General features: G+C 37.0%; 1 protein-coding gene across 15 annotated transcripts in view; it reads right to left on the bottom strand.

Moving 5' to 3' along the window:
- Positions 1–25,458, bottom strand: part of NAV3 (neuron navigator 3) — an 892,975-nt gene that overhangs the window by 214,122 nt on the left and 653,395 nt on the right. For 14 of the 15 annotated variants that reach the window (XM_060412470.1, XM_060412471.1, XM_004006210.5 and 11 more), the window contains 2 exons: positions 7,159–7,227; positions 3,761–3,900 (listed from right to left, as the gene is read on the bottom strand). In XM_060412470.1, coding sequence (XP_060268453.1) covers positions 3,761–3,900; positions 7,159–7,227 — 209 coding nt within the window. The remainder of the gene's footprint in view (positions 1–3,760; positions 3,901–7,158; positions 7,228–25,458) is intronic. The other variant, XM_060412478.1, reaches the window with a different exon arrangement.

The following is a 25,458-nucleotide window of genomic DNA, read 5'->3' as shown; positions in this document are numbered from 1 at the left end:
GTAAACTACTTCAGTCATAAAAAATATGTCCCAATGAACCACGGCATTTTTTTCCCACAGGATCCCTGATTTCCACTGAATAGGTATTTGATTTTTCTTTAAAGCATACATTTGTCTAGAGTAATTTTATAGGCTCCGCAAGCAAACTGCTAAATGCTAGTGTCAGAATATATTATTCATTGTCAGTTTCTGAATGGCAGGTCATCAAGGGAAGAAACTTGGACTCCCCAAAGAAATGCTTCTCTACAAACAATGCTGTCTTCATTTCACCGTTTGTTCTGTGAAATTTGTCCCTACTACATTCCATTTCAACAGAATGGTGGATGGCATTGCTTTCTATTTTAACAACATTTCTATTTAGCCTTCTCTGCAAGTGATAATTAATCTATGGCCATATTCACTGATATTTTAATCCATTTGGTGAAAGGAGCACACTATTTTTTGGTTTGTATTATTGTTAAGATGATATTAGATGTATCATTTGAAGTGTGGTTTGTGATTCTCTACTGATTTTCCTTTATTAGATAAGTCACAAAATTCCAAATAAGCTATTTTTACCATCCCAAACATGTGAGAAGCTACTATGCTTTCAAAATTATGTTTTTAAATAAGAAGTGAAATTGTTTTAATTGTGAGTAAGTCTTTACTATGTATTACAAATTCTAGAGATTCCCCAATTGATTCATATAACTCATCATTTAAGACTTAAGGAAAGTAGAAAGTACATTTTTCATTCAGAAGCATTCAGGGAGCACATTACAGATAGTATGATTATTTTTTCTAGCAAAATATGTATTAAACATAAATGTTATACTATCTAATAACTAAAAAGAAAAGGCAATTAGAATACTCAAGTCAGTACTTTCTGAATTCTGTCATTGTAACACTGTAATCTTTGAAAAATCTTGTTTAACTTTCACCTTATTTGGACATGCCCAGGATATGTATGCAAACTAGTTGGTCACAGAGATCAACTTATTATCTGATAGAATATTTTTAGATGTTATCCTACCACGAAACATCTCCATGTCAAAAAGGTTAAATAATTCTTATCCAAAAAGATGTACCACAGGAACAGTCTAAAGGATAAATTATGAACTGTTTCATATGTGATGTTTATATTGGCTTTGTTTGCTCTATAGTTTGAGATAACATTTTGGCCATATGGCTTCCCAGGTAGCACTACTGTTAAAGAACCTGCCTGCCAATGCAGGAGACCTAAGAGACACAGGTTCAGTCCCTGGATTAGGAAGATTCCTTGGAGGAAGACTCGGCAACCCACTCCAGCACTCTTGCCTAGAGAATCCCATCTCTTGCCTGGCAAAACTCCTGGTGGGCTACAGACCATAGGGTTGCACGGAGTTGGGCACAACTGAAATGATAGCATGCATGCACATTTGGCAATATAAAATAGCAATGATTAATTTAAAAATGATATTGGAATTACTGACATGAAGTTGCATTCTCCATGTTAATATAAAATGTCACATAACATATAAAACAAATTCTCCAGGCCAGAATACTGGAGTGGGTAGCCTTTCCCTTCTCCAGGGGATCTTCCCAACCTAGGGATCAAACCCAGGTCTCCCACATTGCAAGTGGATTCTTTACCAGCTGAGCCACAAGGGAAGCCCACGAATACTGGCGTGGGTAGCCTATCCCTTCTCCAGTGGATCTTTCTAACTCAGGATCGAACCGGGGTCTCCTGCATTGCCGGTGGATTCTCTACCGACTGAGCTATGAAGAAAGCCCTGTATTATATAATGCAACTTAAGCTTTATTATTGACAGTTTCAGACCATTTAATGCCTACATTTAATATATTATAAATATTTGTGAGTGTGAGATCATCCACTTTAAAGGTTTTAGTATTTTACTTTGTTGGAATTAAAAGTAATGGCTATAATTCACCAGGAAAACTTTTGCTCTTGAGACTGATGTAAGGAAATCTGGTTATGGTCAAAAATCACATAATGTATGTCATCTGTCTCCACCTTGCGGTTATTGTAAATACTGCTACTTTTTAGAGAGGCTGAATGGCTATGGAAAAATGGGAGTATTTGGCTATCTTTGGATTTTTACTTTTAGATACCAGAAATTTAAAAAGTATTTCACTTTCAAATGACAGTTTTCTGTCAAAGTGTTAGGTCATCTAAAGCATTTCTAGGTTTCTTTGCCAATGTTACTAGTCATTTCTTACAAAAATATTATGTAACTGTAGTATCATGTAGCTAAATTGGATGCCTGAGCATTCCACTCAGCATATGTGGCTAAGCCTGTTTACTTTCCCTTAGAATTTCACAGCACATAAAGGCCATTGACACTTTCTAGAAAAGTCACAAAATGAGGGAGATATTTTTGTGATAAGAAATTGTTGTCCAGGAGAAGTATAAGTCTTCAGAAATACTTCTTAGATTCTCAAATCAAAGATTTTATTGTCTATTTTAAAGACAAAATCCTAACTTCCAAATACATGTTATTTTCTTTTTTTTCCATTTAACGCAAGAACTGGGGATATTACACTGCTCTGTTTATAGGGGTTTAGAGTCTCCTCCCCAGTTGTGTTTTAATGGGTAAGAAAATTTCAGTAAAGTGTATAGATCACCCCTATCAATTCATCCATAGATCACCCATAGATGATCACCTGTAAAGTATATACACCTATAAAGTGTATAGATCACCCTTATCAATTCACCTATGGATCACCCATAGATTACCCTTGTCAATTCTGAGTAAAAGAAGTCTCATCAAATCATCCACATGAAGCAATTGGAAATGTTCTAGTCAGAGCCAAAAATCTTTTGACCTGGTTGAATTAGTCAAACTAAACTTGCCAGCTGTTCTACCACTAAGCATATTTGTCACTATTGAATTTCCTGTTGCATGGAGAGTTAAATACTACAAAGAGAAGTTTAAAAAACACTACCTCAAAATCTTGCAATATGCCCTCGTCCCTCACAGGGCCACCCTGCTGCCAACAGCAGAGGTTCTTGGTTTTCTTATGGTTTAGATGTAAATTACACATTCTCCCACTTGGATGCATGCTCCGAAGGGATATGCATCAAGCCAGAGCCTCTTTAAATACACTCTGCTCACACTACAGAGAACTGTGTATCATATAGTTAATATATAATCTGCCTTTAACACACTTCCAACTGTATCCTGTCTTCCTTATCAGTATGTGGTTGGATATTTCTATCATATACTCTTTCAAGAAAGTAAAACAAACCTGATAATTTGTCTCTTAAAGGAAAAATTAAGGTCATAATATTTATCTATCCTGCTGTTTCCAAAGACTAAATATCCTTCATAATTATGTCTTAGATTCTGATTGCTTCAAACTCAACTTCCCCAAGCACTTCGGGCACTTAATTAATTTAGTTAACTAAAACTAAGGATTCAGAGACATTTTATACAAGTTTATGACTTCAGAATAAACATTCACAAAACATGAGAAGACAAAAGAAAATGTTATTTACATGCATCCAGGAGGAAATCTTTGAGAAACAGATTTTAAACATGGGGATATCACTAACTGCTTTAATATAAATGACTACATTTCCTCAAAATATTCTCCAGATAAGAAAGGTCCTGAAGAAAGCTGGAATTCAAGAGGATGCACTTAGAAAACATAAAAAAGTCCGCTGATGACATTTCCACTCCGAATGGTGTAACATTGCTCACACGCTAGATTTAGCCTGTAATTTATGAGGCTCGTAGGTTACACTTGTGCCTTTATGATGTAAGGGGAGAACACCTACCTTTTTCATTTCCATTTGCATAATTTGGAGGCTTGTTTTTGTCAATGCTGTTAAAGCTCTGACTTCTCCTATTTAAATTGGAGGCTCCCTGGACCTTGCTGCTGTTGCCTGCAGCTGGCACCCTAGAGGGACCTGGAAGCCTGAAATAGTACAAGAAAAATTACATCATTATTGTACATTACCAAAAGATATAGAACAGGAGGTTCTGAGTTGGGAAGGGTTAATGGGAAAATAATAATTTATGGAGTTCAGCAAAAATTGTTGGTTTAAGTGACAAATTGCTAAATTTGAGAATCACCAGAAAAGGCTTGTTTTATATGATGTACTCTGCCTCCAAAGTATATTAATAATGCAAGACAATTAGAAATAAAGTAATTCTAACTAAAAAACTCACACTTATCACATGCCTGATGAATAAAACTTTGCTTAAAGGGGCTGTAACAATTTTATGAAAAGCAAGGGAAATAATATTTTATTATGTTCTCAGGATATTAAGCAGCTGCCTGCAATTATTGTTAAGTTTTTTTCAATGTATGGGACATTTGTTTTTATCTTAGGTGGCTGTATCTTAAATGAACTTATATGTTAATAACAAGAAGAATAAAGTCACATAGTAAACTGCAAAGAGCAAACACTTACTGAATATCTGAGCTAGTTAACTATTCCAAAACATGGTGTGGAGACCAGGGTTATGAGGTTGTTCATACTGGACCCACTTGTCTCATAAAAACTTTCACTCGCTTGCCAAAAGTGAAGACCTGGACTTTACCTGGTTACCCCACAAGTGTGGCTAATAATCATACAGGCCATGTGACAAAAAAGATGCAAGTCTCATAAGAAAAAAATATCTGTTAGTAGAACGATAATTTAAAATGCACGTGCAGTGACAGTTGCTTCCGCTCTTTTTATATGAGGAACAAGACATGAGGAAATACATGTGGACTATCTTAAAACTGGGGAAAGCTTGACAAGAGTTAATGTACTTAAGTTGTTTTACTTCAACTATAATTAAACATCAGTTTGGATCATTTATTTCACTGTTTAAACAGTTCCCATATTAAAATTTCAAGTATTCAGTCATTTCAAGGATGGTGCCTAAAATAGGCAATTACAATATTTTGTTTACTGTATACTGCATATTTGTAATAAACAATCCACATAAAGTAAAACTAGAAATTAAGAACTAGTATTGGTATTCTAGACATATTTAAAAACATGATATTAAGCACTGCCAGCATCTTTGCTAGGCCTAAAATATGCAATTACAATATTTTATTTAGTGTACACTGCATATTTATAATAAACAATCCACGTACAGTAAGACTGGAAATTAAGAACTAGTATTGGTATTCTAGACATATTTAAAGACATGACATTAAGCATTGCCAGCATCTTTGCAAGCTTTTGCTGCCACCATGTGAACGTCACTGTGTACTGCTCTAATAAATTCTATTTTAAAAGAAAAGTAACAAAATAATCTAGAACTTATAAAGGTAGCAATTTATTTTTTTTTACTGACATCCTTTAGAAAAAGTTTAAAAGAATGTTTATATCTGTTATACTGGACCCAATATATTACAATTTCACAATCATTTGCTACCATATTCAAAATTTAACTCGCCTTATTACACTACCTGACATACTATCTCCATAGATCCTTGGGAAATCAAACTCTTAAATGTGTATTATAAATATTTTACAGTAGTAACAGGTATAGCCAAAAGGAATGTACATCAGGAAAACACATACACCAGCCTGAAAACAGAAATGTTGATATCTTGGAATAGTTCATAGCTTCAAAATGTTGACTGTATTTTGGAGTTTAAATATATATGACTGCTAATAGTTCCTGCAGCTATTTTGCTAATTAGAGGTTGTGTCATACCCAAGATTAGAATCTTTCCCAAATGACTCCAGCATTTAACTTTTGCTCAAATGGATCTATAGGGTTTGTAAGTCTAGCATAATAACCACAGACACCAGGAATTGTGGAGACCAGTGATTGCACTATGTAGAACTCAATTAATTAATTTGGCTAAATGTCCCAATCATAATAAAAATGAGAACTAGTCCTGTAGAGTCAGCCACAGACTTAGAAAGTTCAGTCCAAACTCACATTTATAAACAGATTCTGTTACAAAATTTGCCCTGATTGCAATGAAACTTGATGTGTTTCTAGAAAGCAATTAAATTGCATTTTAATCACGACTGTGACCCATGGAGCCAAGTGATCTTTAGTTCTCAGAAGAACAAATTAAAACAAATTTAAAAATCCATTTGCTCTTCTCATTACCCTAATTTGACAGTGAGCCAGAGCTCTAGATCATTCATCAAAGTAATAAAAAGAGAAATGAGACTGAAGCCAAAAAAAAAAAAGAGATGTTCTATTAAACTGAAGAACTACTTAAAATACATTTTACATTCATAAGTCTCAGAAGTAGTAATAAAAAAATGCTCACTGAACATGGAAGGTCATTGTTCTTTCCACATCCTAATTAATCTCATTTCTTCTGGTTTTTCATTAAATACTCTCTCAATTTGCCTATCCAGAATCAGTTTAATTACTATGGAAATGAGCATAAGTTAGAAAACCAAGACAAGGGGAAAATATTTCAAGTCAAGGCACCATCAGCAGTCCTTGTGGTCAAACATTGCATAATATGATTCATTATTAAAGTAGTGACTAGTTAACCACCAGTGAGACACTCTCCCAGTGAGTAAGATGGCACAAATAACTGCATCATAATCAGAGGGGCAAAATGCATTCGCTTTGGCCTCACTTAGCTGTACCATCATTAACATGAAAAAAGGATCAATTTTCACATATTTTATACACTATTGATTTTCCAAACAGTACATACTGCGCTGTCATTTATTATGACTTTAAAATACATATTTCATAAAGAAGAAAAAGTTTTAAACGTTAAAGATAAAAGAATGACCCAGATTGACCTGGTGCTAACTACCCCACAAAAATCTGCCAATGTGTCTCAGTGCTGCTTCAAAATGTGCAATAATCAATGCAAGACCATTTCAAAAAGCAATTATAATCTTGTTTTACTTCCAGAATTTGTGACCTGGAAAGAAGAGGGTCTTCAAAGTAATTTTTTTCCTTGATTTTCTCTAAGCCTAGAACCAAGACTTTAGCCCAGTCATAGCACTATATGTAACAAAACTAAATTAGAGGAACTCAAGATCCACTTCATAATTTAACACAACAAGGTCATCCTCAAGAAGTCATGTGGAAATCTACTTGGAAAAATTCAGTACTCTAACCTTTTCATGCAGAAGTATGTCATTTTTTGAAAAAAAAAAAAAATCGGAATGATAGGACAAAATATCACTGGGCATTTACTTTATTATCACTAATAAGCAATAAATTAGAGATATTAACTGACCTAGTAGGCTTTTTTTGACTGGTTGCAATTCCACTGTGATTAGACTGAGTTGCATATCTGGCTGCCAGACTGTATGAGGAGAAACAGAGAGATTGAATTAAAGAGATTCCTTGAGCATGGAAAGAAAGTACAAACTTACAAGAAAACTATGAGTTAATGAAATGCAATTGGAACATGTATAAACATGCATAAAGAATAAATTAATTAGAAAATTATGATAATGTAACATACACACCATGACCATTGATTTTGAACATACTATGAAATAATGCTGCATACCCCTTAATAAGTGTGTTGTCAATGACTGTAAAATAATGGCTGTGTGACAATATTAGTGCCTTCTTAAGTAGTAGTATTCCATCTTATAAAGAATTCAACCTTTGTAAACAACAGTGAAAACTTCAGGAAAGCTAAAATTTGACTTATACCATAGCAAGATCTCTTTCTCAAAAAAAGATTCAAATTTAAAAAAGTATGAAATGAGAGTCATTATTTTATGAACTCTAATTAGAAAATTTTAACCTAAATACTATTTTGAATACCAAAAGTTAAAATATCTGGTTTCTCTCTAATAAGCTATTGCTGATCTCCAGTCCTGGATACAACATTTTAAGGAAGTGGTTAATAAAAGATACCTTTCCAGAGAAAGAGCTATGCAAAAATTGAGATTAAAATGGAGTCAAATTCTTCAAAAACAGACTGAACAACTACTTAGGACAATTTCTAGGCATTCTTAAATTACAATTCTTAATGATTTTTTAAATCACAATCTTTGGTCAAAAGTACACCAAAGAGCATCATGGAAACTGAGCTTTGAAGAGCAGTGGATACTTCAGAAACAAAATCAACATCTGTGCTTCAGTTTGAACTGGGTTCTGAGTTACCTAATGGCTCTGAAACTAGGGTTCTGAGGACACAGTAAGACCCAGTGGCCCCAAACATTTGCACATGTGCTGTGCTGTGTGAGTAGAGAATCACTGTGCTGGTGAATGATGCCTCTACATGAAGCCAGTTGTACATGCACAGTTTTCAAGGCCTCCAAGGAGTGGGAACAACATGCGGGTGTTGGAATCAGGGTAGAAGGGTTGTGTGGAGCCCTGCTGTTCAGCCAATTGCTTTGCTGCCAAGCAGAGGGTATGCAATCAAAATGGTGATTAATGGTGTCCTTAAAATGGTGACATGTTTCCTAAGTAAACTCTGACTCCACAGAGGCAGCCTGTGGTGGGAGCATATAGATCCTTAGAACTGCCTGGCTAGAGAGGAATAAATACATCTTCATATCGAGGTAGCTTTTCAGAGCACTTGTTTTCAAGAGTATACATGATACATTCTCATTTGCAGAGAGTGCGTTCTGTATTCCAACGGCACTGGACACTAAGACAGCTGGCCACAATGGCCAAACTACACCTCAACTACCACAACATCAGAGGACAGCTTAAAAAACAGAAACAACAGAGCGTCACAGTGGAATGGGACATTCACTCAAAATTTAAATGTAAAAGTACCTGCAGTGAAAAAAGAATCTTCTGTGAATGTGTCAACTGAGAAAAAGAGAACTAAAGGTTTACCCTGATGTCTTCTATCCTGTACCTTCCAAATTGAAGACAAATATTAGCAGGAGAGATGCCCATAAAAAAAAATGCACATTCCCTAAGGGAGCTGAGGCCACCTCATTGATACTTTCCTCCATGATTTATAAAGTATCATAATTTCTACTATGGAAGTGGAAACCAACAGCAAAATCGAGAGAAGTTAATTGGCCAAAATCCATTTGATTTTATTGCCTGTGTGTGTTTTCTAAGTATCAGAGAATATAGGATTTCTTAGGTGGCTTAAGAGTAAAGAATCCACCTGCGAAAGAAGGAAACACGGGAGACGCAGGTTTGGTCCATGGGTCAGGAAGATCCCATGGAGGAGGAAATGGCAACCCATTCCCATACAGTTGCCTGGGAAACCCCATGGATAGAGGAGCTGGCGGGCTACAGTCCACTGGGCCACAAAGAGTCGGACATGACTGAGCACACGCACATCAGGAAATACTCTACAAGTTGCCTATATTTTTGTGCCCTAATCCCATTCTTTAAAACTGGGGTTCTGCCCTATTCTCTCCTTGCAATTGTGAAACTGTTATTTGAAGAACACAAGAGTTTGATTCAGTTCTTAACATATTCTAATGTCTTTGACCATATTGTTCCCTCTGCCTTTCTGACTCTCTTTCATAAACTGTCATACTAAATAAACTCAATTGATCTGCCCACCATCCTTCTTGATCATTTTCTCTTTCCTTCACCTCCTCCATTACCCATCTCTTAAAGACATGCTTTTTCACAGGCTATCTTTCCTCAAGCACTTGTATGCATTCTTTCCTTTAAGTCTTACATAAGATTTCAGGTAAAATCAACTAGAAAGTGAAAGTGTTATTTGCTCAGTCATGTCCAACTCTTTGCAACCCCATGGAATGTAGCTCTCCAGGCTCCTCAGTCCATGGAATTCTCCAGGCAAGAATACTGGAGTGGGTAGTCATACTCTTGGGCTTTCCTGGTGGCTCAGCGGTAAAGACTCTGCCTGCAATGCAGGACACCCGGTTCTATCCCTGGGTCGGGAAGATCTCCTGGAGTAGGGCATGGCAATCCGCTCTAGTACTCTTGCCTAGAGAATCCCATGGACAGAGGAGCCTGGCAGGCCATAGGGTCGCACAAAGTCAGACATGACTGAAGCAACTAAGCAGCAGCAACCATACCCTTATTCAGGGGATCTTCACCACCCGGGGATTGAACCCTGGTTCCTGCTGGGGTTAATAATCGAAGGCTGGAGTTAATATCTGCATCATATTGTCAGTGATTAACATCAAATGAGTAAAAGACACCCATTTCCATGAACTTCAAAATCAACTACCACACCAAACTCACCATTTTCTTTTTTAACTCCCAAGTTCTATTATTAATAGATCCTTTCTTTCATTTCATGATTTCTGTTCACAAGATCACCATTTTATTTAACCCTCTGAGCTTGAAACCTCAATAGTCAACTCTTCCCTTTTTCCTTCCTTTTAATTACTGTAGATGTGCAATCAATATCCTGACATGCTGATTCGACCTCTACATATTTATTTGCATCTACGTTCTCCCTCAGTTTTCATGTTTCCCATGCTAACTCAAGCCTCAACACTTCCCACAGCGACTCTAATTCCTTTCATTTTTCTTATTTCTTTTTAACCTGGCTCTGACTCCCTGTGCAGCAGAAACACATTTTTTCCCACAATGCTTGTAATACCATTTCCCTAGTTTCATATTTACAAACTGGCTAGTAACGAAGTAGGTGAGTGGATACAGTTAAAACAATTTATTAATGAAATAGACACAAGGGACATGTAGACACAGCTATGAGGCAAGTGGGGGTAGATAAAATGAGTTAGAGCATCAGTCAACTAAGGATTTGCAGACATCTGGATGGAAGATTGTATCTTCTTTTCCAGAAATGCTATCAAAGGAAACTTCTTCTAGTTAATAATTTGGATGGCAAAATGTATCAGAAACAAAAGAACAACAACAAAAATGTTTAGAAACTCACTGTGGGTCCTATACTAAAGAAGCATCTTTTCATCTATCTAATGAAGTAGAATATCAAGGGAATGCTTTTTATTTCCTCTAACATGGAAGGGAAGAGGAGGAATTTCCAGATAGCCAATTAAACAAAGGATGAAATTCATCCGGTATTCAAAACACAGAAGGATCCCAACTGCCAGAACTATCTAAAACAGCTTCAGCACAAATCTCCACGTGGAATTACAATATTCACTTATTTATAAAGAAAGAGCCTGCCTCAGTCCATGGGAGATGGGTTCCATCTCTGGGTCAGGAAGATCCCCTGGAGGAGGGCATGGCAACCTACTCCACTATTCTTGCCTGGAGAATCCCGTGGTCAGAGGAGTCTGGTGGGCTACAGCCCATAAGGTCACAGAGAGCTGGAGATGGCTGCAGAAACTAAGCATGCATCATCTCCCTTAGCTTTCTCAACACAATGCTCTCTCTTGAGCTACTCCTCCTCTTCCTTCCCAGACTCAGGGTCACTCACCATACTCAGCTTCTAAATTTTGTACTATGACCATGAATATTTTCAAAGTCATAATCCTAGGCATCAGCTAATCTATTCCTCCATTATATCAAATCTCTATTTCATAATCCAATCTCAATTCTAAACTCAGCCTCTTTTCTAAAATATCTCATTATCAACTAGATAATCTACCTGAATCTATCAGCTGCTAATAGATTTCTCCCAGATATTCCCTAAATGTTCAAACCTCAACTCCTTCTTCTTCCAAATCATCCTCTTTCTCTTTGCTGTTGCTATTTAAATTTAGCGTCAAATATTTTTTTTCCCATTGAACAAAGAACTTCATCTTGATCTTGACCCACTCCATTCTTCCCTCTGTGTCATCCTTCTCATGGATTCTAATAATGACTCAGGTGACTAGTCCTTTTTTTCACAGCTAGTCAAATTCATTCTTCTCAGAGTCAACAGAACTACCTTTCCCAAGAAAGAATAGATGTCAACATTTTTCTCTGAACTTGCTGTTGACTCCCCATTGTCTGCAGGACAAAGTCCAAACTCTGTGATCTGGTTTACAGAGTGCTTCTGTGTGTCTCCTCAGACTTTCCTACAGCTTCCTCTCCTCGGAACATCCGCCACCCCATGTTCTCCACTGTCACCATACCTCAGCCGTGGCCTGGGGCCTCTTCTCCCAGCTCCCTGCATTTCCTCTTGAGGTTTCCTTCAACCATTACTTCTCTTCCTCACATTATGATATCTTACTTCTATTTTAAGATCCTACTCAAATGTCACCTCCTTGTTGAGGCATTTCTCAAGTACTGTAGAGTTAGTTTTGTCCTCCATGAGTCCCCAGGTCTTTACTCCTCTCTAAGTGTTTGGTTAATATGGAAATTTATCAGGGTAAATGTCTGTCTCCTGAAAAGATGGCATTGTTCACCAGGAAAAGGATTATGGTATGTTCATTTATGCCTTCCCAGTTCCTATCATGGGTTTGAAATGAAGTAAAGTGAGGTCACTCAGTCGTGGCCAACTCTTTGCAACCCTGTGGACTAGAGCCTACCAGGCTCCTCCGTCCACGGGATTCTCCAGGCAAGAATACTGGAGTGGGTTGCCCTTTCCTTCTCCAGGGGATCTTCCCGACCCAGGGATCCCACATTGCAGGCAAATGCTTTACCTTCTGAGCCACCAGGGAAGCCCATCATGGGTTGGCATGTGTTTAATACAAAATAATTGATTGCTATTTACTGGCTGCTGCTGCTGCCACCAAGTCGCTTCAGTCGTGTCCCACTCTGTGTGACCCCATAGACGGCAGCCTACCAGGCTCCCCTGTCCCTGGGGTTCTCCAGGTAAGAACACCAGAGTTGGTTGCCATTTCATTCTCCAATGCATAAAAGTGAAGTCGAATCAGTTGTGTCCTACTCTTAGCAGCCCCATGGGCTGCACCCTACCAGGCTCCTCTGTCCATGGAATTTTCCAGGCAAGAGTAATGGAGTAGTATCATTCAACAATGGGTTTCCCAGGTGGCTCTAGTGGTAGAGAACATGCCTGCCAAATATGGGAGAAGAAGAGACGTGTTCAATCCCTGGGTCAGGAAGATCCCCTGGAGGAGGTCATGGCAACCCACTCCAGTATCCAACAATGGTAATTACATCACCATTTTATAACCAAGTGAAATTGTTTTAAGAATGGAATTATCAAAATTATGCTAAAGGAGGGAAAACAACGTGTCTTCATTGTGTCCTTAATAAGTGACGTTAGCCTTTATCATTTATTATTCACAATAGTCCTGCAAAGTTAATGCTCTATTCATCACTGAAAAATATGAAATTGATACCTTTAAACATTAACTCACTTGTACAAGTTATGCATCTTATAAATGATAGTACTGAAATTTAAATGTTTGTTGAATTCTATAAACTATGCTGTGTTCTACTATGATATATTATTTACTTGCAAATTACAACTGGCAATCTTTTAATGCTTATTTGTCTATGAATTCATTGCCTTTTGGATTTGTGAATAACTCCTTCAGGGTATCATCTTTTCCAGTGTCAAATACATCTACTTTCAAGAGACACTCTTCAGCATTCAGAGAGAGAATATTAGATTGTTTCATTCAACAAGTTACTTTATGCAGAAATATTAAATAGGCAGTAAGAGAAACTTTAAATTGTAAGGTATTTTTTAGTATCCAGGCAGCTCTCCTCAAAAATCCCCCAATTAAGCACTATATTTAAAATTTTTAAGCCACGTTTTAGTAAGAACTAGAAAATAAGTCATACTATTTATAACTTGCCACTCTTATGTTCATTACACATATAATTAAGCAATCAATCACAGAACTTTTGAACTTTTTCTGCTGAGCACTATGGTATAACCTCAAAATCTCTGGCCAGGATTCCAGGAACTCATATTAATTAAAAGGCTTGGAATGAGTGTAAAAACTTCCTTGATTCCTTCTTTTATGCTCTCATCAAAATATAAAGATTTTGAGTGGTTCAGTGCAGGACTTTTTAGAAGATTCTATTTCTGTTGTAATTATTCTAACAGTAGACTTCCACACAGCAGTAAAAATTATATAATCTTATTAGTTAGCTTTCATCTTCAAAAATCAAAATGGACCCAGATATAAGCTTCTGAATATCTCATTTATTCAGTCACTCAGTCATGTCCGACTCTTTGTGACCCCATAAACTGCAGCACTCCAGGCTTCCTCATCCTTCACTATCTTCTGGGGTTTGGTCAAATTCATGTCCACTGAGTCGATGATGCCATCCAATCATCTTATCCTTTGTCATCCCGTCCTCCTCCCGCCCTTTATCTTTCCCAGCATCAGGTTTTTTCCAAAGAGTCAGCTTTTCGCATCAGTTGGCCAAAGTACGGAAACTTCAGCTTCAGCATCAGTCTTTCCAATGAATATTCAGGGTTGATTTCCTTTAGGATGGACTGGTTTGATCTCCTTGCAGTCCAAGGGACTCCCAGGAGTCTTCTCCAGCACCACAATCTGAGAGCATCAATTCTTTGATGCTGAGCCCAACATTATGGCCCAACTTTCACATCCATACATGACTACTGGAAAAACCATATCTTTGATTATACAGACCTTTGTTGGCAAAGTAGTGTCTCTGCTTTTTAATATGTTGTCTAGGTTTGTCTTAGCTTTTCTTCCAGGGAGCAACTATCTTTTAATTTCATGGCTTCAGTCACCATCCACAGTGATTTTGGAGACAAAGAAAATAGTCTGTCACTCTTTCCATTTTTCCCCATCTATTTGCCATGAAATAATGTCATGATATTCCTTTTTTGAATGCTGAGTTTTAAGCCAGCTTTTTTCCCTCTCCTCTTTCACTTTCATCAAGAGACTCTTTTCCTCTTTCCTTTCTGCCATTAGGGTGGTGTCATCTGCATATCTGAGGTTATTGATATTTCTCCTGGCAATCTTAATTCCAGCTTGTAATTCATCCAGCCTGGCATTTCTCATGATGTACTCTGCATGGAAATTGAATAAGTAGGGTGACACTATATAGCCGTGACATACACTTTTCTCAATCTGGAACAAGTCTGTTGTTCCATGTCTGATTCTACCTATTGCTTCTTGACACTCATACAGGTTTCTCAGGAGGTAGGTAAGGTGATCTGGTTTTCCCATCTCCTTAAGAACTTTCTAAGGTTGTTGTGATCCACACAGTCAAAGGCTTTAGCATAGTCAATAAAGCAGAAACAGATGTTTTTCTGGAATTCTGTTGCTTTTTCTATGATCGAACAGATATTGGCAATTTGATTTCTGGTTCCTCTGCCTTGTATAAATCTCATTTGAGACAGTTAATATTTGAATTGTCTTAATTGGTGCTTAATTAGTATGATAATTAAATACTCAGATAGGAACCTGGAGAGGCACATCAACTTACTAACAAATTGAGACTTTGTACTGAATATAGCATAGAATACCAAAAAGTTTAAATTGTAGAATAAATAATAAATTTCCACGTTAGTGAGATCCTATTCTTCAATATGTAATGAAAAAATTGGGGGACAAAAGAGGTTGGGATGTTTAGTAAGCTTGGAACCAGACTCATAAGAAAGCACTGCTACTGCTCAGGAAGGATTTGATGCTACCCCTGGCCTAAATGGAGGTAGAGGCACAGGAAATAACAAAAAAATGACTAATGAGATAAGTTATAATCATAGACGTAGGAACTGAAGGAAAAAACCGAAGACAGCTCCTGGACCTTGGCTTGAGCTGGTAGTACAGTTATATAAGAGCAGAGAAAAGAGATGTCACATCCTTGATACAGTATAAAAAGAAGAAGAAGAAGAAAAAGACTCCACTTGTAACTTATGTCACTAGTCAAAGGATGAATAAATAACAGGAAATACTAGAAAGATGGATATTCACAGGTGGGTAAATCCACTTTCACAGCAGAGAGAAAGATCACTTCATGATCTTATTATAATAGCTCTCTTATAAAGCACACAAGACTTTTGGATACTGAGTGAATCAATAAATAAAGAAGACACTGACTTCATACCCCTACGGTATTTAAAGTGGCAGATGCACATAGATATTGAGAAATTTGATTGAGTTTTGTGTTCCGCTTATTCTAATAAGCATATATTGATATTATCCACCAATTAATAAACTATTAAAAATACTATTATTGACCACTAACAAAGTATCAGCATTGTTCTGACCACAAAGTTTCAATATGGAAAATTAGGTTTAGACATGCAGGGATCACCACTTCACTCAGAGAAGTATAACCCTAAAGACCATGTATTTTAATTCAAAACCCTTCCTAAAAACATGATATTTTACGGAAACTGAATTGACTTCAAGCTTGGAAGGAGAAGCTCAACAATATTAGGCAAGTGTGACAATATTAGGCAAAAAGTGACACATTCAAATATTTATTCTCTGTGAATTATTAAAATGAAATGTCAGTAGTAAAGATCTATCATAATATATTGGTTAATAGCACAGTCTCTAGAATGCTCTACCTGAATCCTAGCTCAGCTGTTCTCTGTGCCTGTGTCCTTGTGGGTTAAATAAGGATGACAATGTTACCTACCTCATGGTTTTCATAAGGATTAAATTGTAAATCACTTAGAAAGGTGGCCAGTAGAAATAAGTGTTGAAACAGTTGAAAAGACAACTCAGTGGAATTCAGATGAATGTTTGGAAGTCCCTGGATTCACCAAGCCCCCATGTGAGGTTCTATAAATAGTCTGGTGAATTCAGTACAACATAACTTCCTATGTTCTTATAATTACCCTGTCCTCCTGCGCTTGGTCTTATTCTCAACACCACATTCTTTGCTCCCACCTATCACTTTCAATGTTACTACATTCTTACTCTAAGACCAACAAGCATGGATTCCTCAGGGCAGTATGTGAGCTTTAACTCTGGCTCTCAGTCTCCTGGTTTATAATTACTTTGAGACCATGGTTTCTTGTAAGCAAATACAGTTGTCTTAATCCCCTTCAAACCTCCCTGGATACCACTCACTCTTTTTGTTTCCTAAACTCAGTAGCCAGCCCTATAGGTCATAATATTATAAAGAATCATCAGAAATTGTCCCAGTAGGGCACCCATGAACCACCATTCCCATCACAATATGCAGAGGATAAGCCTTTCAGAATCTATAATTCGCAGCACTGTATATAATCCTCAAAGTATCTCAAATACATAAATTTCATGAATGTTTTATTCTGTGATATATCATTAGATGAAAATACAGTTTTGATATGTTTAATCCTACATTTGCTTTAATATTCAACCACAGTTTTGTGTTAGATCTGTACTCAAAATTTCACAACTAATTAGAAAGACAAATATAACATGCCTCAGAAACAACAACAAAAATAATTTGCCTTTAAGAAGGTAGCTAATGGGCTCTCAGAATTTAAATACTTTGCAAAACAAACAAAAGGAACAATCTCTTGTTTGCTTACTTGACCAATAAACTTTTGCTGTCTCCAGAGTTTGTTTTGAGACCTCATGTTGTTTACAGAAATGGAAGAGCAAGATCTTCTCTTTCTGAGTAATCTCTTCCATTTCTCTTGTTTCAGCCAACAAACCATTGCTAAGATAATGTTCCCAGGTCTGTAGAGCTGGCCCTGACCTTTCCCCTGGGCTCCAGAGCCTCATATTTGATATCACCATTTACAAATCCCAGTGAAATATCAAATTCATAAAGGCCAAAGTTAAACTTCCTGCTCTGCATCTCCTTCTCATGTGTTTCTACCACAGCATTATTTTTTCTTTTCCTTATTAAAAGACATCACCACCAATGAGCCAGCAAAATTAGAAACGTGATGATTTTTTGGCCCTTATCTCCAAACAGCCCAAATCCATTTTCCTCATGCTACCCTCATGCCTACTAGCATTAAACTGTTCAAACTCCTCTCCTCAAAGAATATCTTTTCTCTACATTGCCATCAAGGTCAAGTTCCCAATTTATAAATAGCATCATCTTTCCTCTGTTATAAAATTCCCAAAGCAACTCCCTTTACCTTGAATGAAGAACAGTCAGCTCCTAGACAAAGCATCCAGAGACCCATAAATTGACCTCTGCCTCATTCTCTATCCTGTCATCAAACCCTGTGACAATTTAAACCCAGAGCTATAATTAATTGCTTGGTACTCCTGTCATTAAGAAGTGGGGTCTTGGGCTCCTCAGGATTCACCACGAGGAGGGGCAGCATCTGCTGGATTGCACTTTTGGGAGCCCTCATTCACGTTTGGAGGCCAGAAATCGCTGATGTCTGTGTCATTCATTTCTTGTTTGTTGATATGGCTGGAGATGGTTTCATTTCACACAGCAACCATACCTACCAACTATATTTACTACAGGTAGCCTTAAAAGCCTTGTCTCTCCTGACCTCACTCTTCACCCAGGCTCTACTGTGAAATTTGGGGAGGTGAAATATCAGGAAATTAGAAAAGGCAAGCACTGAGGTCCTGCTACTGGCTGTTGGCCCCACTGCCCCTGATAAAGTCTGATACATTGGTTGTCATCTAAACAACAAACAAAACAAAAATATAAGCCCAATTATCAGCAGACAGGATTACCATCTCACTCAGCCTTGCCCATCAGAGCAGGAAAAAAAAAAAAAAACTGAGCACAAATCTCACCCTATACAAAGCTTACACAAACCCTGGACCAACATTAGGAGGGCAGAAACCAAAAGGAAGAAAGAATTCAACCTTGAAGACTGGGAAAAGGAGACCTCAAACACAAAAAGTTAAATAAAAAACAATGAACAGGCAGAGAAATGCTACACAAATGAAGAAGCAAACTAGAAACACAGAAGTCCAAATAAATGAAGAGGAAATAGGCAAACTACATGAAAAAGAATTCAGAATAATGATAGTAAAGATGATCAAAAACTTTGACAACAAAATGGAGAAAATGCAAGAATCAATTAACAAAACCTAGAAGAATTAAAGAATAAACATACAGAGACAAACAACACAATTACTGAAATTGAAAACACTCTAGAAGGAATCAATAGCAGAATATCTGAAGCAAAGAATGAATTGGTGAGCTGGAAGATAAAATGATAGAAATGACATCTGAAGAGCAGAATAAAGTAAAAAGAATGAAAAGGGCTGATGATAGTCTCAGAGACCTCTGGGACAATATCAAACATACCAAAATTTTAATTATAGGGGTCACAGAAAAAGAAGAGCAAAAGAAAGGGTATGAAAAAATTTTTGAACAAATTATAGTTGAAAATTTCCCCAACATGGAAAAAAAAGTAGTCAATCAAGTTCAAGAGGCATAAAGCATCCCATACAGGATAAATCCAAGGAGAAACATGCCAAGACACATACTAATCAAACTAACAAAGATTAAACACAAAGAATAAATATTAAAAGCAGCAAGAGAGAAGCAACAAGCAACATACAAGGAAAACCCTATAGACTACACAGCTGATCTTTCAGCAGAAATTCTGCAGGCCAGCAGAGAATGGCAGGATATATTTAAAGTACTGAAAGGGGAAAATCTACAACCAAGATTACTGTACCAGGCAAGGATATCATACAAAATTGATGGAGAAATAAAAAGCTTTTCAGACAAGCAAAAGTTAAGAGAATTCAGTACCACCAACTAGCTATACAATAAGTGTTAAAGGGACTTATATAGTCAAGAAATACAAAAGATCTACAGAAGAAAAAATATCTACAAAATCACTCCCAAAAGATTAAGAAAATGGCAAGAGAAACATACATATCAAGAATTACTTTAAATGTAAATGAATTAAATGCTCCAACCAAAAGACACAGACTGGCTGAATGGATATAAAAACAAAATCCATATATATGCTGTCTACAAGAAACCCACTTCAGTCCTAAAGACACATATAGATGGAAAGTAAGAGGATGGAAAAATATATTCCATGCAAATGGGAAGCAAAAGAAAGCTGGAGTAGCAATCCTCATATCAAAAAAAATAAACCTTAACATAAAGAAGATTACAAGAGATAAGGAAGGACACTACATAATGATCATGGGATCAATCCAAGAGGAAGACATAACAATTGCGAATATCTATGAATCCAACATAGCACCTCAATGCAGAAGACAAACACTAACAGAAATAAAAGGAGAAATTGACAGTAACACAATAATAGTAGGAGACTTTTAACAGCCCACTCACACCAATGGACAGATCATCAAAACAGAAAATTAATAAGGAAACACAAGTCTTAAATGTTACATTAGATGAGATGGATCTCGTTGATATCTTCAGGACATTCCATACAAATGCAGAAGAACACACCTTCTCAAATGCACATGGAACATTCTCCAGGATAGGCCACATCTTGGGACACAAATCAAACATCAGCAAATTTAAGAAAACCGAAATCATATCAAGAATCTTTTCTGACCACAATGCTTTGAGACTAGATATCAATTACTAGAAAAAAAAAACTAAAAAACACAAACACATGGAGATTAAACAATACATTTTTAAATAACCAACAGGTTACTGAAGAAATCAAAAGTGAAATCAAAAAATTTCTAGAAACAAAAGACAATGAAAACATGGCAACTCAAAACCTAAGGGATGCAGCAAAAGCCGTTCTAAGAGGGACGTTTATAGCCACACAATCCCACCTCAAGAAACAAGAAAAACATTGAATAGACAACCTAACTTTACACCTAAAACAACTGAAAAAAGAACAACCCCCCCCCCCAAAAAAATTAGTAAAAGGAAATTATAAGACACTGGCGAAAGAAATCAAAGAAGGCATAAACAGATGGAGAGATATTCCATGTTCCTGGGCAGGAAGAATCAATATTGTGAAAATTACTATACTACCAAATGTAATCTACAGATTCAGTGCAATCCCTATCAAATTACCAATGGCATTTTTCACAGAACTAGAACAAAAAATTTCCCAAATCATATGGAAAAACAAAAGACCCTGACTAGACAAAGCAGTCTTGAGAAAGAAGAGTGGAGCTGGAGGAATTAACCTTCCTGATTTCAGATTATACTGCAAAGCTACAGTCATCAAGACAGTATGGTACTGGCACAAAAACAGAAATATAGACCAATGGAACAAGATAGAAAGCCCAGAAAAAAACCCATGCACCTATGGGTACCTTATTTTGACAAAGGAGGCAAGAATATACAACGGGGCAAAGACAGCCTCTTCAATAAACTGTGCTGGGAAAACTGGACAGCTACATGTAAAAGAAGGAAATTAGAATACTTCCTAACACCATACACAAAGATAAACTCAAAGTGGATTAAAGATCTAAATGTAAGACCAGAAACTCTTAGAGGAACACATAGGCAGAACACTTGACATAAATCAAAGCAAGATCCTCTATGACCCACCTCCAAGAATAATGAAAATAAAAACAAAAGTAAACAAGTGGGACCTGATTAAACTTCAAAGCTTTTGCACAGCAAAGGAAACTATGAAGTGAAGTGAAGTGAAGTCGCTCAGTCATGTCCAACTCTTTGCGACCCTGTGGACTGTAGCCTGCCAGGCTCTTGTGTCCATGGGATTCTCCAGGCAAGAATACTGGAGTGGGTTGCCATTTCCTTCTCCAGAGATCTTCCCGACCCAGGGATTGAACCCGGGTCTCCCGCATTGGAGGCAGACACTTTAACCTCTGAGCCACCAGGGAAGCCCAAGTCAGGTGAAAAGAAAACTCTCAGGATGGGAGAAAATAATACCAGATGAAACAACTGACAAAGGATTAATTTCCAAAATACACAAGCAGCTCATACAACTCAATATCAGAAAGAAAAAAAAAAAGATTGAATCAAAAACTGGGAAAAAGACCTAAACAGACAGTTCTCCAAAGACACATAGATGGCTAATCAAACATATGAAAAGTTGCTCAACACTGTTCATTATTAGAGAAATGCAAATCAAAACTACAATGAGATATCACCTCACACAGGTCAGAATGGCCATCATCAAAAAGTCTACAAACAATAAATGCTGGAGAGGGTATGGAGAAAAGGGAATCCTCTTGCACTTTTGGTGGGAATGTAAATTGATACAGCCACTATGGAAGGCGGTGTGGAGATTCCTTTAAAAACTTGGAATAAAACCACCATATGACCCAGTAATCCCACTCCTAGGCACATACCCCAAGGAAGCCAAAATCAAAAAAGACGCATGTGTCTCATTGTTCATGGAAGCACTATTTACAGTAGTTAGACCATGAAAGCAACCTAGATGTCCACTGACAGATGAATGGATAAAGAAGTTGTAGTACATATACTCAACGGAATATTTTCAGCCATAAAAAGGAATGTCTTTGAGTCAGTTCTAATGAAATGGATGAACCTAGAGCCTATTATACAGAGTGAATTAAGTCAGAAAGAGAAAGATAAATACCATATTCTAACACATATACATGGAATCTAGAAAAATGGTACTGAAGAATTTATTTACATGGCAGCAATGGAGAAATAGTCATAGAGAATATACTTATGGACATGAGGAGAGGGGAAGAGATGGTGAGATGTATGGAAAGAGTAACATGGAAATTTACATTACCATATGTAAAATGGATAGACAACTGGAATTTGCTGTATGGCTCAGGAAACACAAACAGGGGCTCTGTATCAACCTGGAGGGGTGGGATGGGAAGGAAGATGGGAGGGAGGGTCAAAAGAGAGGGGATATATGTATACCTATAGCTGATTCATGTTGAGTTTGACGAAAACAACAAAATTCTGTAAAGCAATTATCCTTCAATTAAAAAATAAATTAATTTTTGAATCTATAGGTTGCTTTGGGTAGTATATTCATTTTCACTATATTGATTCTTCCAATCCATGAACATGGTATATTTTTCCATCTATTAGTGTCCTCTTTGATTTCTTTCACCAGTGTTTTATAGTTTTCTATATATAGGTCTTTAGTTTCTTTAGGTAGATATATTCCTAAGTATTTTACTCTTTTCATTGCAATGGTGAATGGAAATGTTTCCTTAATTTCTTTTTCTATTTTCTCATTATTAATATATAGGCATGCAAGGGATTTCTGTGTGTTGATTTTATATCCTGCAAATTTACTATATTCATTAATTAGCTCTAGTAATTTTCTGGTGGAGTCTTTAGGGTTTTCTATGTAGAGGATCATGTCATCTGCAAACAATGAGAGTTTAACTTCTTCTTTTCCAATTTGGGTTCCTTTTATTTCTATTTCTGCTCTGATTGCTGTGGCCAAAACTTCCAGAACTATGTTGAATAGTAGTGGTGAAAGTGGGCACCCTTGTCTTCTTCCTGACTTTAGGGGAAATGCTTTCAAATTTTCACCATTGAGGATAATGTTTGCTGTGGGTTTGTCATATATAGCTTTTATTATGTTGAGGTATGTTCCTTCTATTCCTGCTTTCTGGAGAGTTTTTATCATAAATGGATGTTGAATTTTGTCAAAGGCTTTCTCTGCATCTATTGAGATAATCATATGGCTTTTATTTTAAATTCGTTAATGTGGTGTATTACATAGATCAATGGAACCAAATAGAAAGCCCAGAGATAAATCCACCTACCTATGGTCACCTTATCTTCGACAAAGGAGGCAAGAATATACAGTGGAGTAAAGACAATCTCTTTAACAAGTGGTGCTGGGAAAACTGGCCAACCACTTGTAAAAGAATGAAACTAGATCACTTTCTAACACCGCACACGAAAATAAACTCAAAATGGATTAAAGGTCTAAATGTAAGACCAGAAACTATAAAGCTCCTAGAGGAGAACATAGGCAAAACACTCTCTGACATAAATCACAGCAGGATCCTCTATGACCCACCTCCCAGAATACTGGAAATAAAAGCAAAAATAAACAAATGGGACCTAATTAAAATTAAAAGCTTCTGCACAACAAAGGAAACTATAAGCAAGGTGAAAAGACAGCCTTCGGAATGGGAGAAAATAATAGCAAATGAAGCAACTGACAAACAACTAATCTCAAAAATATAAAAGCAACTCCTGCAGCTCAATTCCAGAAACATAAATGACCCAATCAAAACATGGGCCAAAGAACTAAATAGACATTTCTCCAAAGAAGACTAACAGACACATGAAAAGATGCTCAACATCACTCATTATCAGAGAAATGCAAATCAAAACTACAATGAGATACCATTTCACGCCAGTCAGAATGGCTGCGATCCAAAAGTCTACAAGCAATAAATGCTGGAGAGGGTATGGAGAAAAAGGAACCCTCCTTACACTGTTGGTAGGAATACAAACTAGTACAGCCACTATGGAGAACAGTGTGGAGATTCCTTAAAAACCTGGAAATAGAACTGCCTTATGACCCAGCAATCCCATTCTGGGCATACACACGGAGGAAACCAGAATTGAATGAGACACGTGTACCCCAATTTTCATCACAGCACTGTTCATAATAGCCAGGACATGGAAGCAACCTAGATGTCCATCAGCAGATGAATGGATAAGAAAGCTGTGGTATATATACACAATGGAGTACTACTCAGCCATTAAAAAGAATACATTTGAATCAGTTCTAATGAGGTGGATGAAACTGGAGCCTATTATACAGAGTGAAGTAAGCCAGAAAGAAAAACACCAATACAGTATACTAAGGTATATATATGGAATTTAGAAAGATGGTAACAATAACCCTGTATGCGAGACAGCAAAAGAGACACAGATGTATAGAACAGTCTTTTGGACTCTGTGGGAGAGGGAGAGGGTGGGATGATTTGGGAGAATGGCATTGAAACATGCACATTATCATATAAGAAACGAATCGTCAGTCTAGGTTCGATGCAGGACACAGGATGCTTGGGGCTGGTGCACTGGGATGACCCAGAGGGATGGTACGGGGAGGGAGGTGGGAGGGGGGTTCAGGATTGGGAACACGTGTACACCAGTGGCAGATTCATGTTGATGTAAGGCAAAACCAATATAATATTGTAAAGTAAAAAAAAAAATAAATAAATTATAAAATAAAAAAATAAATTAATATTTAAAAGTAAAATAAAATTAATGATTAAAAAAAGATGTGTGGTCTTTGTCCCACCCACTCTCCCTTTGAAGATGGGTGGACTAGTCACTGCTTTCGATCAGTAGGTCATCATATTTGAAGTACAATGTCCCTGAGATGCCCATGCTGGTGAGGATATATGCTGTCACTATTGCAATTAAGCTGCTGGACAAGTGAGTGAAAAAGTCACCTTGGAAGTGATTCTTCAATCAAAGATGTTTTGCCTCCTACCAGTCTGTGACATGCCAGCCATTCCACCCTTTCCCGTGAAAGTTCCAGACACAGTGGAGTAGAGAGAAGATTTTCCTGCTGTGCCCTGTCTAACTCCTAAGCCTACATTATCCATGAGTATAAGAAAATCATTATCACTCTGGGCCAAAATACTTTATATAGCAAGAGATACCTAGAACACATTTCTACTTTCACTTCCGCCTCGGCCAAAAAGTGGCAGCTTCCTGAGTGTGAAATGGCATCCTTCACCAGTGGCCTTTATTTGGACTCCTGTACACTGTTGTAGTAGTCTGTACACTTCACCGAACCATCTGTTTAAACATCTAGTTTCTCTATTAGTTGGTGGGTGATGTGAAAGATTAAAGCATCGACAGATCTCACCTGCACATCTAGCATAATTCTTGGTGCATAGAGGGGGCTGAATCTTTTATTTGCTGAAAGGTCATATATGAGCTTTCAAATCACCAATAAAAAAGAACATTGTGCTCTAAGGTAATATATGAAAGATCATTAGAACAATAT

Source organism: Ovis aries, chromosome 3 (genome assembly GCF_016772045.2).
Source record: "Ovis aries strain OAR_USU_Benz2616 breed Rambouillet chromosome 3, ARS-UI_Ramb_v3.0, whole genome shotgun sequence".
Lineage (NCBI taxonomy): Eukaryota > Metazoa > Chordata > Mammalia > Artiodactyla > Bovidae > Ovis > Ovis aries.
The sequence above is the reverse complement of the archived record's forward strand: the minus strand, read 5'-3'. Positions and strand labels throughout refer to the sequence as shown.